Here is a 14,529-nt window from a genome sequence, read left to right as displayed (position 1 = left end):
TTTCTGTATTATTATTTCTTGTTTTCTTATCATCTCGACATGTCGCTCGATGGTTGTTGTTTTTGTCAAATGCTTCAAGGATAAAACTGATGTTTTCCGCAAGTGAATGGCTTATACGGATCAAAAGTCTGAAAAGACAACGGCATAGAATTATCATACTCACATACTTATCATATTTTGGTACTGAGTTATTTGGTTAACTTATCCTTGTTCGTGGATCCCAAGCATTCAATATATTGTTCTATGTTTGAGTGTTTAACATTTATGTTTTTAATCTTCTCGTTAAATATATTGTCTTAAATTTTAATCTTCGCGTTGTTAAGTTATAAAACAACGAGCTTTAAAAACCTATTAAAAAAATGTGTGATTTATTATTGTTTATTTTCTTATCCTCTCGACCTGTGCTGTAAACTCGAAGCACAAAGATGTCGGACGACGATTGTCGTTTACGTCGAATGCTTCAAAGATGATCCTTGATTTGTAACGTCCACTAAGAGGAGGTCCAATGATATTATCCGCACGCAATTTTAAAAGGAATGGATTATACACCATAACAGTCTGAAAAAACAAGGCATTTCGTAGCGAAATATCAGCACATAATTTACCATACCCACATCTTTGGTTATCAAACACTTTTCCTTTATTTCCTCCTTGTTCAAAAGGTTTTGAAACCATGCTTGGTTCCAGTAGGAATTCTTGTCAAAAATAGCGATGCACATGTCCCGTGTGAGTACGTTGAACACTGTTGGTTCCCAGGTACCACGATTAAAGTGGAAAACGCTCACCCTGGCCTAAAAGTTCATATAACCTTGACAAAGGATGCTTTCTTTCAAGGAGGATGGCATTTACTTGTAGGCGATCTGTTCTCGGAAAATTCCATAACGTTGTGGCGTTTCCCGATACGGTAATGCCTTCGGGAACCAGATCCGCCATGAAGTTTCCCGTGTAAAAGGCTTCCTCCATGGCAATGGAACCGGGTGGGCCGTCCGTGCAGGGCTGAAATGAGTCCTCAGGGATTGCCATGTAGTCTGTGGCCCAAATTCGGGTCATGGACACTACTAGAACCAGCAAAATTTTAAACATTTTTGCATGCCAACGGATCGTACAGCCACCTTATATAGCAAATGAATAGAGGAGTAGGAATTTAAGGTAATTACTACTGGTTAACATTTAAATGTTCGAAGGCCCAGATATCATCGCGCATGCGACAATGTACAAGCTGAAAAGTCTGGCTATAATAAATATTTACATGCTGAAATTGTACAAATTGGTTCAATTAGCATTTGAAAATAAAAAAAAAATGTATAAGAAACGGAACATAGAAAATTATTATATTTATATTGAATTGTTCGATCTGCTTAGTTTTGACACATTTTTTGTTGAACAAAAATTAATTCAGAAAGCCAAAGCTTTTATACAATTGCAGTTATAACAAAAATGTAATAAAACCACAAATTTTACACTATTTGCACTATGGGTTTTCAAACCACAAAGTTATTATATTTTTAAAACTATTTTCCGATAGTTACCACAACTTGACTAAAACAATGACACCCTTTAAAAGTTGAACAGGCTTACCAAAAATTTGCAAAACAATGAACACGGCTAATAAAAATGAAAACAAATATGCTGTTTTTTCAACATATTTTCTGTAATTATTCCCTTACATCTTCGACTTTAAGCAAAAATAATTATAAAAATTATTTGCCTCCAAAATCTATTTCTACAAGTCTATTCTTCTATGGACTAAACTAAAAAACTACTTTCGAATCCCAAATTTGAAAATTTTCGAACTATAACCAAGCGGCTAAAGGTTAAAAATAAATGGCGTAATACTTGTAGCACAAGTTTTAAAAATCAAAATCCAATTTACATAGTTCCCAAATTGAAAAGATCCTTGGCTCAACAAATTGCGATCCCAATAACAGTGTACAAAGACTACTTAACGTTTATTTATCAATATTACTAATGCCCGTTTTCTCGACCTGGGCGAGGAGTTCCTGGAGCTTGTTGTCGAAGAGTTCGCATCGTATGGGCATCTCCAGCGAGTAGAATGGATTCTTGAGGACGTAGTCCGAGTACAACTCGTACACCTTGCGCAGCAGCAGATCAATGCCGTTGAGACCCGTTTCCGAGATGACGATGAACTTGATCCCGGTCAGCGTTTGGAAGCAGTGCAACGTGAAGGTGTCCGCCTCCAGGAGTTCGATGCCAGAACTCTTGGGCTCCGGACTCAGTTGGCTGGCGATGGCGAACAGAGGGTAGAACATGCTGGCCAGGAAGATCTTCTCGTTGGTGGTCATCTTTGGCCGGCTGAACTTTAGGTTGATGGGATAGTTCTCTGGTGACTCCAGCGTCGTCCTCACATCTCGTCCATCGTCCAGAGTGACTCCATTGACGGGCATACCATTCACCGCCACCAGGACATGGCCCACTATACAAAAGGTTAAGGTCAGCCGATCATAGTGCTCAAATTCCCAGACACACCCACCATTTATTCCATCCTTTCGGTTGAACGACACCGATACCTTCTTGGAATCATAGTCCAGCACCAAGTCCAATGGGTATGTGAAGGTCTTCTCGTGCTCGATGCGCGGCACATTGTTGTCCAGGTTGAATATAAGGCCACCCGATTTACTAACTATATAGACGCCATAAATAATCATTGCTAGCTATGGCTAAATCTGTGTTTTAGGGGAATGTTTTTATGTGCCAATTAGTGATGACAATGCCAGCCAGCCAGCTGTTCGCCCAGGAACCAGCTCATTTTCACAAGATAACCGCTTTTTTTTGGTTCCGGATCCGGTTCCCCAAAAATATTTATGGATTTAACAGAGAGAAAACAGTGAAATGAAATAAATTTGCCAAAAACATTTGAATTCAAAGTGAAATAAATGCAAGAAAATATTATCATTTTTTAACAACTAATTACTGAGTAATTGATTAATTCTTCCATTTCTAAATATTTGAGATTAGATCTTACAATGTTACAATGTGCAGCTAATTGTTATCCTAATATAAATATTAATTGAAATAAATAAAAATTAACATTTCGATTAACATAGAGCGACCAGGGCGGAAAAACTATCGTTTCCGGCCCTTGATTGAACTGGTTCGGGAACGGGAACTGGAATTGCCGCTGTCGAGCCGAGGTGAACTGGTTCTCAGGCGAACAGCTGGTTGGCATTAGGATTAAAAATAAACATAATTGATTTTCTGCCCGAAAGTATACGTAAACGCGTAGGCGCCTCCCCAACTGGCATCCGTGCACCCGATTGAACGACTTCTAGACTCTCCAAAGCGATGGGATCCGACGACCAGAATGCCGGGGACAGGATCCAGAAGGGTTTCCAGATCAACTACATGATTCTGCGGGACGCCGACAGCGGAAAGATAATTTGGCAGGAGAACAAGGACTTCTCGGCACCGGATCTGGAGCACGAGGCGCGGGTGCCGGTAAAGATACTGGACATGCGGGCCGTTTCCCGTGAGATCAACTTCAGCACCATTGAGCCCATGGAGAACTTTCGGCTCGACCAGAAGGTGCTCTTCAAGGGCCGCATCATGGAGGAGTGGTTCTTCGAGATGGGATTCGTCGGTGCCAGTACCACCAACACTTGGCAGTCGACGATCGAGGCGGCCCCCGAGTCCCAGATGATGCCGGCCAAGGTCTTAAATGGCAATGTGACGATCCAAACCAGTTTCTACGACAACGAGACACTCATCACCAAATCGGTTGTGCGCCTGTACTACATTTAGGCAATATGTGAGTCACCTGGTGGTCGTGACCAGGTGCCAGGTGTTCCCATCCACTCACCCACTCACCACGCCTTCTGGATCTTTTTCAAGATGTTCTCTACAAAAAAAAAACCTACTTCGCTTTAGAGTACTTCTGCATTTCAATGCAATTGTTTGCGCGTTTATGAACTAGTTGTAGCCTAATGCATTTTAATCTAAATTTACATTTACCACATTAATTTATTAATAAAAATTAACAAATGTAATGCAGTTATATGACGGAATGTCAACTTTCGAACGCAACAAGCATGCTTATGTACAAATCTTTTGAAGACTTTTAAAAATGGACTAAAAATAGATCAGAAATTTGTGTCATTTAAGATAATTTGTATCTATAGATTTCTGTACCACTTGCAATCAATCCTGAAGTCTACTTATATCTGTTCATCTTGTATGAGAAATGTATACAATGTATCGAAACTTGAGAAAACAGTTGGATTTGTGCTCTGCTCATTTAACGAAGAAAGTACTTAAAACCGTCAAAGTTGTATTAGATTTAGCCTAGCTGTACAATAATTGTCAGCAAATATAAGCAGATGTTATAAGAAAATTGAAGAGTCAGTTTCTCTTGCATGACAGTGTGAAATTCGCAATCTTTTTCTCGTTTAGCTTACCCAAAGTATTAAATTATTTCAAATATAACCGAGTCATGAAGTCGAATCGATCCAGCATAAGTTAGCATAATGCTAACTTCTCAGCTAATATAGATACTCCTTCATTAGGAGAAAATGCCTTTAGGGTCAATCATAGAACAGGTTGTGTCTGGCTCTCTTTTACTTTCATACCAACGAGCATAATCCCATCCAGATCGCGGCTTGCCTTTTGGCTACACTTCGCCAAAGTTCGCATTTAGATTGGCATCGCTGAATATTCAACGATTGGAATCGCGAAAAGTGGCTATCAAGTTAAGAGGAAGAGTTGTTGGACAGAGTGTTGACTTGACCCCATTTCATCCGAAATAGAACCCGTGCCCGGTCAAGAGTCACTCGAATAAGTCGAGAAAGTCTTCTTGGTGGGCAGATTTTTATGATAGCCCACAGTTCGGTTCTATCCAGCAAAAGCAGCGGATCAAGGCATAGTCAATACCTATAATAATGGCACGCTTTAATGGAGTTTTGCTGCTCCTGGCAATCGTCCTTTTGGCCCTTTTTTGTGGCCGACGGCCTGGCGCAGAAAAACCCTAATAGGCAAAAGCAGCAGAGGCCCGGCAATCAAAGTGTGGGTAACCACAGAAACAAGCGTCCAAAGCCCCAACAGACCCAGAAACAGAAGCCCAGCAAGCAAAAGGTGCAGAATGTTGAAGAACCCAAGGTGTTCACCGCAACAGTTCCCAATTTGGGAAGGCTCCGCGGGCGAAAGCTCACCACCGATTGGACTGGAAAAAGGATAATGCAGTTCCTAGACATACCCTATGGCAAAGCCGAGCGATTTAAGGTGAGCTAATATAAGAATCATAAAATATAGGTATTCTGCATTCTATTGTCTTTGGTAACGTTAGACAACATGACGTCTTGTGGCTTGTTTGTTATTTGACCTCCGTTGTTCACCGTCCTCGATAGTATAGTGGTTAGTATCCCCGCCTGTCACGCGGGAGACCGGGGTTCAATTCCCCGTCGGGGAGAATGTGAAAACATTATTTTTTTTTAGCCATATAAAATATAAATACATTTTTTTATGTTTTGGTAATTTAAATATAAAACTATATTTTCTTATTCCATATATATTGAACAAATTAAATATACATCATTTATATAATGTGTAAAACATTAGTTTTTTACTAAACAATTGCTACAATTTCAAACAGTTAAAAATTAAATTAATTTTTTTTTATTTTACTTTCTTGTATAATGCTTAATTGTGCTTCTTGATTTGTTGAAAAACAAAAAAAACAACAGATACAAAATTCATAGTCCGTAATAAAAGAAAGAAGTTTGAGATTTTGTTATAAAAAAATCATTCTTAATTTGTCTTTAGGATAAATTCGTGCAACTTAACAATTTCCAAAGATTACTATAAAAAAAGGAATAACTTAATATTCTCCCCGACGGGGAATTGAACCCCGGTCTCCCGCGTGACAGGCGGGGATACTAACCACTATACTATCGAGGACGGTGAGCGCCGTTTGCCAAATACCGGATACGAAATGCGGGGCCCAGCAAGTTCTCTAATTAGATTTGTATATATGCATAAATCTTATTGGGTTATCACACAAATCTACCAATATATAAATTATGCGCTGGACAGTTAATTTATTCATTAAATAAACATTTGGATTAGTTCTGTTATTTATTTACACTCTGTTATTTTGAAAGTTCAAAATTAGGACTTACTAGTGTTTGCTAAAAAATAATTAATTTATATATGTACACGTTTATATAGTGTTTACATATATATTTAATTTTTGCTGATATGCCATTAAAAAAATTGTATTTTATTTAAAAAGGCTAATTTTTTAAAAAATTGTATTGATTGCTAATCCTGGTCTTTTGTTTTATACAGCCAGCTGAACCTGCACCATCCTGGAGGGGAGTTCTTCCTGCTCATCGTCCTCACGCCGGCTGTCCATCCATACAGGATCTGCTTGTGTTTGCCAAGCTGGAAGAGGAAGGCTTCGATGTCGAGGACTGTTTGCGTCTTACCGTAAATACAAAGGCGGTATGTACATATATATATATGTTACCTTTTATAATAATTTCCATAAATAAACAAGTTCTGAAGTTTCATATAAATACCCCAGGGCTTCAAGAGCATTTACATAAAGTAAAATAAAAAGAAAGGAAATCTCATTTAAAGGTTAATAATATAAATAATTTACTCAATAACTGAATGTTTCAACCTCTGTGAATATATTTTAGGGTGGTGAAAATCGATGTCAGAATTAATTATTGGTTTTATTTGTAAATTTCACTTTTTATTTAGTAATATGATAGTAATGGAAAGTTTAAAAAAAGTTTTATTTAAAGACACATTTTAAGCTGAAGCTTGACGAAAGAAATTAATAAATATTTTTTAACATTTTTGAAACATGCTGAGCACTGAAAGAGACTCTAAAGCAAATTTTTTCACTTGGCTTGTAATTGTTATCGTTGCTAAGAAAGTTCCCGATTTCTTTTAGATGGAGGGCCAGTCCCTGCCGGTGATGGTGTACATCCACGGCGACTTCTTCTACGACGGTGACTCGGTGGAGGCAGCTCCCGGATATTTGCTGGAGCAGGATGTGGTCCTGGTGTCCGTGCGCTACCGCCTGGGTCCCTTTGGCTTCCTGTCCACGCTGACGGACGAGATGCCCGGCAATGCGGCGGTGACCGACATTATCCTGGCGCTCAAGTGGGTGCAGAAGCATATCGCATCTTTTGGCGGCGATCCGCAGCGAGTGACGCTGTTCGGCCAGGTGGGCGGAGCAGCTCTGGTCAACGTGCTCACCTTGAGTCCGGCAGTACCGACTGGTCTGTTCCATCGTGTCATCTATCAGTCGGGCACTGCCCTGTCGCCCGCCTTCATCACGGATAGTCCTTTGGGATCCACAAAGGCCATTGGCAAGATTGCCGGGTGCAAACAGACCACTAAGGCTGACCAGCTGAACAAGTGCTTGAGCCGCCTGAATGCCACCATGCTCCTGGCCGCCTTCAGCGTCCACGGCGAGGATCAGCCCTCGCTGTCGGGCGGAGCCTATGGTGGAGTCCAGCTTGTGATCGGCGGACCGTCCGGTATTCTGCCAGAGCATCCCGGTCGCCTGCTGGCCGCCGAAAAGTTCCAGGCCTATCCCACTATGGGCGGCAGCGTCAAACACGGCGGAACCTTCATGCTGAGAGGTGAGTTGAGCATTTAAAAGAAAAGATTTAAAAAATTATACAAACATATATCGGCTTTTTAAGGTACTTCTCAGAAGTTACCCACATCGTAATATTGAAACCGATCTGCACATAAAGAATAAATTTGTGGGCAAAAATAAAAATAGTTTAATTTTTAATTGCTAATTCTTCATTGCAGATATATTCGCTGATATATTTAACGAAACGATTTTGGACGATAAAATGTCTGGACGGCAGTATATCGATACCATTATTGAACAGGCTAATGGCGCAGATCCCAGTGGATCCTGGAAAGAGTTCTCTGATGAGGAAATCTTTACCGATTCCGATGTTAAAAACGGCAGCTTCAAACGCTTGACCCCAGGTCTGATCGATGTGAGTATTCTGGATTATCACAGTACCTAAAACCAGAAATTTGTATTCTGTAGCTTGCTGGTGTTATACTATTTGACATTGAGTCTTTAAACCACAAACCTTTAAATGCCTTTTTAAATTCTGTTTATCTGTAAGAAAATTAACAGCATTTAACTTTAGTAAATACAATTTACACGAATGATATGATAATGTAAGATCAATTTGATTGATTGTAAAAGTTGTTAATAACAATCTTTTGTTATAGCAATTTTAAATTAAACTTTTCGTACTGCCTCATTTATATCAAGACGTTTTTGTATAGATTTCTAAACTAATCGAATTAACATTTTCATGCAGCTTTGCAGTACAATTTCTCTGAAGAATCCCGTGCTGCTGGTAATGCAGGCCAACGCCAAGAAGCTGCCCAACAGTACCTACCTATACAGCTTTGATTACGAGGGCGAGCAAAATCGCTATGCGACAGGTGATGACGAGGCCAGCTTCGTGCCCTTTGACATGGGAGTCTCTCTGACCGACGACAACCTGTACCTGTTCCCGTGGCCCCGATTCCTGGCTCTGAACTCGAACCGCGACCTCAAGGTGGCCAGACGCATGGTGGCCCTGTGGACATCCTTTGCGACCACGGGAGTTCCCAGTGCTCCTGGCCTGCCCAAATGGCCGACAATGAGTGACGAAACAGGCCCTTACATGAGGATCGGTCGCACTGTCAGCTTCGGGGACAATTACCTGGACGAATACCGCATCGCCGTCGAGGAGGTGAAGCAGGGTTACAGCCTTGTCAACGAGGACTACTACGATCTGGAGTCGGCTCTGCTGGCGGCCAGTAAGCAGGACAGCCTGCCCGCCTCCAACGAGGAGGAGGACCAGGACGACTTCGAGGGCGAGGCCGAGCGGGCCGCCAACGAGGTTCGAGGCCAGAACTTGGTCTTTATTGCCAGGAAGTCGACGCGCACCCAGAAGCAGTAAAACCAACGACTCAATCGATCTACTTTTTCCTACTACTTATTTAATCAAATAACTTCTTAATATATTTCTGAAAACAAAACATGCACTTTTTTATTTCAACGGGGTTTCGTAATACTTATTTAAAACAAAGAATAAACAATGGGTTTATATATATGTAAGTTTAAGTTTTAAATTCGCCATTTCAATTATGGTTCAAGGGTTACAATCTTAACAAAAACAACTGTGTACTTTTAATGAAACTAACTAAGAAACTAACTAATTAAATTAACAATGAAGAGTAACTGCTCTCCCTCGAAGTTAAGACATTGCCAATTTATATAAATTTAAGGTGAACGATTTTTAATATGAACGAATACATAATATTGCGAACATGTTGATTACAAGATGATCGTAAGAGTAACTGTGGAAAAGCAATTAAGCGCGGCAAATCTTCTTGATCTAAAAAAGTGCTCAAAACATAGGTTAAGAATTTGCTTTCTTTATCGGCCCCATAAATCATGTTTCGGCCATTCAAAAGCCAACTTAACAAAAGACTTTTGGCTGCGAGCAAAATTTAAATTAAAATTTATTAAAGAATATAATAAAGATCAAATTAAGCGTGACAGCTCATTTGTTTTACGGATTAATTATTAAAAGACATTATTTAGAAAATTTTTGGCCTGCTTTGATTAACTTAATATTTTGCAACGCTTAATAAAGTTCAGGTTTTTCTTAAAGTTATGGAAAATGTTTAAGAGAAGATGAAAATGTTAAAGGAAAGTTACAGATATTTATATTTGATTTCAATGGGGCTAATATTCTTTTGAAGTTGAGAAATAAAAAATCATAAAGAGAAAAGTTTTACCTGTTCGCTTTCTAGCTTCCTTATATAGTGGGGTTTCCCAAGTTTGTCAATGGCTAAGTATAGTCAAATAATGGAATTATCTCGTGCGATTAGTTAGAAGTCGTTGTTCTTTTTTGGCACTGAAGCGTTACGAATGCTTTCTCCGGCAGCTCGCGATGATGATGATTGATAATTTGCCTCGCACTGTGAATACCAGTAGCGAGGAGAATTTCTGGAATCAATTAGGTAAAATTTAAAATTTAAATCAATTCCCGCATATCTCAGGAAATTAATTTTGTCTGGCGCTACCCGCACTTTCATCGTCGTGAGAAAGACAAACCAAGTTAATGGCCAATGTCCCATGTTTGCCGCTAAATATTCGCATCAATCTGAGCGGCTAATGACTGACTATCGGACAAATTAAGTTCGCCTGCTCTTTAAGCTTTTGCTTTTACTTGCAGATGATCAACCGAGCAGCTAAAACCGGAGCAGCGAAATCTGTTCTTGCACTCGGAGAAAATATTAAATATTTAAACAGTTTTTATTTGGGAAGCGGTAAATTTGGTTTTATTACAACCCAATGATAATCGAGGATATAAAAACCAAATTCCTAGTTTTTAAACAATAAAGTATTGCTTTTAAAAAATACAAATTTAATGATTTTAATGAATTTCTGATTTATCATTTAAAACACAATGATTATTAATTTCCGGATTAGGCACATATATTTTTCTTATTAATATTTGTTTCTCTGTGTGTATCTATTAGCATAAATCTGTGTCTCGAGCCTCGGGGACGCCGCATCATTTGCAGTTTATTTCGCGTTTTGTTTTAGCCAGTTTCCGTTTGCGAACTCTTCATTTGGCTATTTCGGTCAGATGTGGGGTGAAACTTCGGGTCAGAGCGGACTAAAATCTATTGGTCCCGTCTGGTCACAGATCAGTTGCGTTCGGTGCGCTAAAGAGAGTGTTGGTTCGATCAGCGCGGTGTCCTCGAAAAATGCAGCTCGCGTGCTGGCTAATAGTGTCCCTGTTACTAGTCCTGCAGTCCGGGGTGGAATCCAGAGTTCGTGGCAGGCAGTACGATGAGGAGAAAGACACCATTGTCGAACTGCCCAACTTGGGCAGCATCCAGGGAAAAATTCTCGAAACCGCCTGGACAAAACGCGAAGTGCTGCAGTTTGTCGATGTTAGATACGCAGAGCCTCCGACGGGACTGCATCGGTTTAAGGTACAAAAGTTACACAAAAATATTAGTTAGATTCGAATATATTTTAATCATATTATTTAAGAACGGAAAATTGTTTGAACAGAAGCTATAAGTGTGTCAGCAGAACAAAAGTTATAAAGACATGGAATGTATGCAAAAATTTAAGCAACAAAATAAAATCGTCGATATGCAAAACAAGGCAACCACAAACGAGTCTAGCCAAGAACTCCAAATAGAAATGTTTAACTTTATTGGGAGTGCGGTTTCACCAATTTTAAAACTTTCAAAAATTATGTAAATGTCTGCAGAGGCAATAAACAATGAATCAGAAAACATTCTATGAAAGAAAAAAGCGAAGTATAAAAAAAATTATCGAACCTCCCCGACGGGGAATTGAACCCCGGTCTCCCGCGTGACAGGCGGGGATACTAACCACTATACTATCGAGGATTTGGTAGAACGTTTGTCAAAATGGTGTGATGTCTCTTTCTGCATTCTAATCCAATCAGACTCGGGAAAACATTATAATAACCGCATTTTATTAGATTAGTTGATTGCTATGAGTCATTTACGAAATTAAACGTTTAAACTGAAAATATGTTAAAATACACTGGACATGTACGTTTTGACGGATTTACTTTAAGTAAAAATGGTGTTCGTTCTTAAAAGCGTGGTTTTTAAATTAATTTTCTTAGCATGTTTAAAACAAATTGTTGGTATTTTGAAAATAATATTCTTTTTTTTTATAAATGATTTGCAAGGTCTTGTTTTTTTTATAAACTAATTTAAATAAAGACTACAACAACAAATTAGTTTCATAAACTTAAATTAGGCTGAATACCCTAAATACTATTCGATCTTCAATACTTTTGACTTTGATATGAGCTGTCTAATTTATGAAGTATACTTTTTTTTTCAAAATAACAAATGATAAATGAAGAAATGACAAATGACGATTAGCTGAAACATAAAATGAAATTCAATCTCTGTTATGAGAACCTTTTATCAATTAAGTGCCTAAGGTCTATCTTATATGAGTGTATGTTTGTATAATATATATTATATTTGGAACTTCATTGCTTATGTGCTTGTCCATCCTTACTTTACAGGCACCCAGACCGATTGAGCCGTGGGAGGATGTGATGGATGCGACAGCGGAGAAGATTGGTTGCCCGTCGGTGGTTTCGATGGACTCGCTCCGGAAGCTGGATGACGTGCTGGACGTTGAGGACTGTCTGACCATGACCATCACCACTCCGAATGTGACCGCAAGGCTTCCGGTTCTGGTTTACATCCACGGCGAGTACTTGTACGAGGGCAGCAACTCGGAGGCTCCTCCAGACTATCTGCTCGAGAAGGACGTGGTCTTAGTTACGCCGCAGTACCGCCTCGGTCCCTTTGGCTTCCTGTCCACGAAGACGGATGAGATTCCCGGCAATGCCGGCTTCCTAGACATTTTCCTGGCCCTGCAGTTCATAAAGCACTTCATTAAATACTTCGGCGGTGATCCCTCGCGGGTCACGGTGGCCGGCCAGGTGGGTGGAGCGGCCATTGCCCATTTGCTCACTCTGTCGCCCATGGTCCAGCGCGGCCTCTTCAGCCAGGTGATCTACCACTCGGGATCGGCCATCATGCCCATCTTCCTGGAGGAGAATCCCCGCAAGCATGCCCAGGAGATCGCCAAGAAGGCGGACTGTCAAATGGTGACTGTGAGAGATTTGAACACCTGTCTCATGGAGCTCACGGCCCTCGAGTTGCTCACTGCCTTCATGGAGCATGCGGTAAGTAGAATGTTGAAATAAAATAATAACAGAATTAGGGTTTATTAGGGTTAAGAGAGGTAAAATTTTAAATTTACTATGGGTTTAAAGTTTCGGCACCAAATGTTACAGGCCATTAAGTTTATATATATACAGATTCATTCAGTTAAAGTTTGATTATATAGTAACAATAAATCATACCGATTCTTAGCAATTTAACGAACAAAAGCGGCTTGTTGCTTACATGCTTAAAACTTTTTTTAAAAATCGACCAATAGTTTAGGCCGATTAAAAACAATTTTAACTTGTATTATTAATTAATAGTGGAAAGTTGATAACACTTTGTCACGACAGCAGTGCACTGGAATAAAATAAGTTTAAACTTTTCAAAACTTTTTAAACTGATATATCCATGATATAGCTGGAGAAATCTGAACTTGGAATTGGACATACCGGCGGCATCCAGTTCACCATTGGCGGACCCAGTGGAGTGCTGCCCAAACATCCGTACGACCTTATGCTGGAGTCCAACTTCTCCTATCCGGCAATGGGCGGCTGTCCGAAGAATGCCGGAACTCGGGTGCTCAACGAGATCGTGGACAATGACTTCGAGGGAAAGATTCCGGATGACGAGTACTCTTCGTACAACTACATCGATCACGTGATCCGCCAGGTGGTGGGCACGGACAGAACCATGCTCCTCACCAGCTTTATAACTCACGATTTCTTCGACCGCCACCTTCTGGAAAACGGTACCTTCGACACACTGATCCCCAGGCTAATTGATGTAAGTTAATCCATTACTAAATTCTAGAAAAGCGTATAGCAACCAAAATCAGTTCAATGAGTTTACCTTTAGAATTAATAGAGACAGTTTACCTGCCAAGTCGAAAATCAATTTTTTTTACTTTTGAGAGAATTTTAAGTTTTTCTCAAAAATGTGTTTCACTCAATTATGTTTACAATTTCAAACAGGTAATAGTGCTAATATGTGTACTATAGTGAGTTCAATTTTTGAATTTTGAAAAGTTAACTATTTAAAATGTTTTTCAAAACATTAAACTATCTATTCAAATTGTTTAAAATACTACAAACTTTTTTACCAATAACAATCAAAATCTTTAACTTTTTAACCGATTTTTTTTATCCAGGTGGCTGGCACGCTGAACCACAAGTTGCCGGTTGTGCTGGCCCTGAACATGAACAACAAACACAATCCGCACAACACGTTTCTCTACTCGTTCGACTACGCGGGCGAGTTCAATCGCTACAAGGAAATGGACGAGGAGACCAACATGCAGAGCCCCTTTAAGGCGGGCGTTTCGCTGACCGACGAGGCCCTCTACCTGTTCCCCTACCCCGATCACGTACAGCGTCTCAGTCCGCCGGACATGACGATGGCCCACCGGATGGTAGAGCTCTGGACGAACTTCGTGATCAGCGGCAATCCGTTTGGATCGTACCGCACCGGCTACTGGCCGCCGATGACCACGCTATTTGGACCGTATTTGAAGATCGACGAGACGCTGACTATCGGTGGTGACTTCTTCAGCGAGTTCTCGGCCACACTGCACGACGAGGAGCAGGGTCATAGTCTGATCCGGGAGATCTACTACCTGCGGAGCCGTAGCCGGAAGCGAGCGCAGAATAAACGCCGGAAGCAGCTGGCTGCCTCCAACGCCAGCAGGGCAAAGAAGCTCGCCGGACGCAAGAGCCTGGTGAAGCGTCCAAACCGCAATAAGATACGTTTTTGAGTACCAATAGACATAGAACTTGTAGAACCTAA

At 40.3% G+C, this 14,529-nt stretch overlaps 5 protein-coding genes and 3 non-coding genes across 8 annotated transcripts; 4 read left to right on the top strand and 4 right to left on the bottom strand.

Annotated features, from left to right (window-relative positions):
- Positions 1-23: 23 nt before the first annotated feature.
- Positions 24-1,282, bottom strand: LOC128263034 (uncharacterized). The gene is made up of 3 exons (XM_052997685.1): positions 850-1,282; positions 615-791; positions 24-558 (listed from the first exon to the last, which is right to left on the bottom strand). The coding sequence occupies exons 1-3, from the start codon at positions 1,081-1,083 to the stop codon at positions 379-381; spliced, it is 591 nt and encodes a 196-aa protein (XP_052853645.1). The 5' UTR covers positions 1,084-1,282; the 3' UTR covers positions 24-378.
- Positions 1,283-1,922: 640 nt separating this feature from the next.
- LOC128261330 (trafficking protein particle complex subunit 4) lies at positions 1,923-2,760 on the bottom strand. Its single transcript, XM_052994981.1, has 2 exons — positions 2,492-2,760; positions 1,923-2,434 (listed from the first exon to the last, which is right to left on the bottom strand). Exons 1-2 carry the CDS (start codon positions 2,664-2,666, stop codon positions 1,950-1,952), a joined length of 660 nt encoding a protein of 219 aa, XP_052850941.1. The 5' UTR covers positions 2,667-2,760; the 3' UTR covers positions 1,923-1,949.
- Positions 2,761-3,142: 382 nt separating this feature from the next.
- Positions 3,143-4,348, top strand: LOC128262058 (probable cGMP 3',5'-cyclic phosphodiesterase subunit delta). Its single transcript, XM_052996086.1, has one exon. The coding sequence runs from the start codon at positions 3,304-3,306 to the stop codon at positions 3,757-3,759; it is 456 nt and encodes a 151-aa protein (XP_052852046.1). The 5' UTR covers positions 3,143-3,303; the 3' UTR covers positions 3,760-4,348.
- Positions 4,349-4,451: 103 nt separating this feature from the next.
- On the top strand, positions 4,452-9,037 carry LOC128262056 (glutactin). Its single transcript, XM_052996084.1, is given in 6 exon segments — positions 4,452-4,946; positions 4,948-5,232; positions 6,298-6,453; positions 6,914-7,610; positions 7,789-7,985; positions 8,322-9,037. Coding segments are annotated over 6 exon segments (2,019 nt in total). The 5' UTR covers positions 4,452-4,892; the 3' UTR covers positions 8,952-9,037.
- On the top strand, positions 5,348-5,419 carry Trnad-guc (transfer RNA aspartic acid (anticodon GUC)). The gene has a single exon. It is a non-coding gene; the product is annotated as a tRNA-Asp (tRNA).
- Trnad-guc (transfer RNA aspartic acid (anticodon GUC)) lies at positions 5,836-5,907 on the bottom strand. The gene has a single exon. It is a non-coding gene; the product is annotated as a tRNA-Asp (tRNA).
- Positions 9,038-10,612: 1,575 nt separating the features above from the next.
- Positions 10,613-14,497, top strand: LOC128262057 (glutactin). Its single transcript, XM_052996085.1, has 4 exons — positions 10,613-11,004; positions 12,093-12,764; positions 13,165-13,530; positions 13,895-14,497. The coding sequence occupies exons 1-4, from the start codon at positions 10,774-10,776 to the stop codon at positions 14,495-14,497; spliced, it is 1,872 nt and encodes a 623-aa protein (XP_052852045.1). The 5' UTR covers positions 10,613-10,773.
- On the bottom strand, positions 11,362-11,433 carry Trnad-guc (transfer RNA aspartic acid (anticodon GUC)). Its single transcript has one exon. It is a non-coding gene; the product is annotated as a tRNA-Asp (tRNA).
- Positions 14,498-14,529: the final 32 nt, after the last annotated feature.

The sequence above is a fragment of the Drosophila gunungcola genome, unplaced genomic scaffold, assembly GCF_025200985.1.
Source record: "Drosophila gunungcola strain Sukarami unplaced genomic scaffold, Dgunungcola_SK_2 000001F, whole genome shotgun sequence".
NCBI classification, from domain to species: domain Eukaryota; kingdom Metazoa; phylum Arthropoda; class Insecta; order Diptera; family Drosophilidae; genus Drosophila; species Drosophila gunungcola.
The sequence above is the reverse complement of the archived record's forward strand: the minus strand, read 5'-3'. Positions and strand labels throughout refer to the sequence as shown.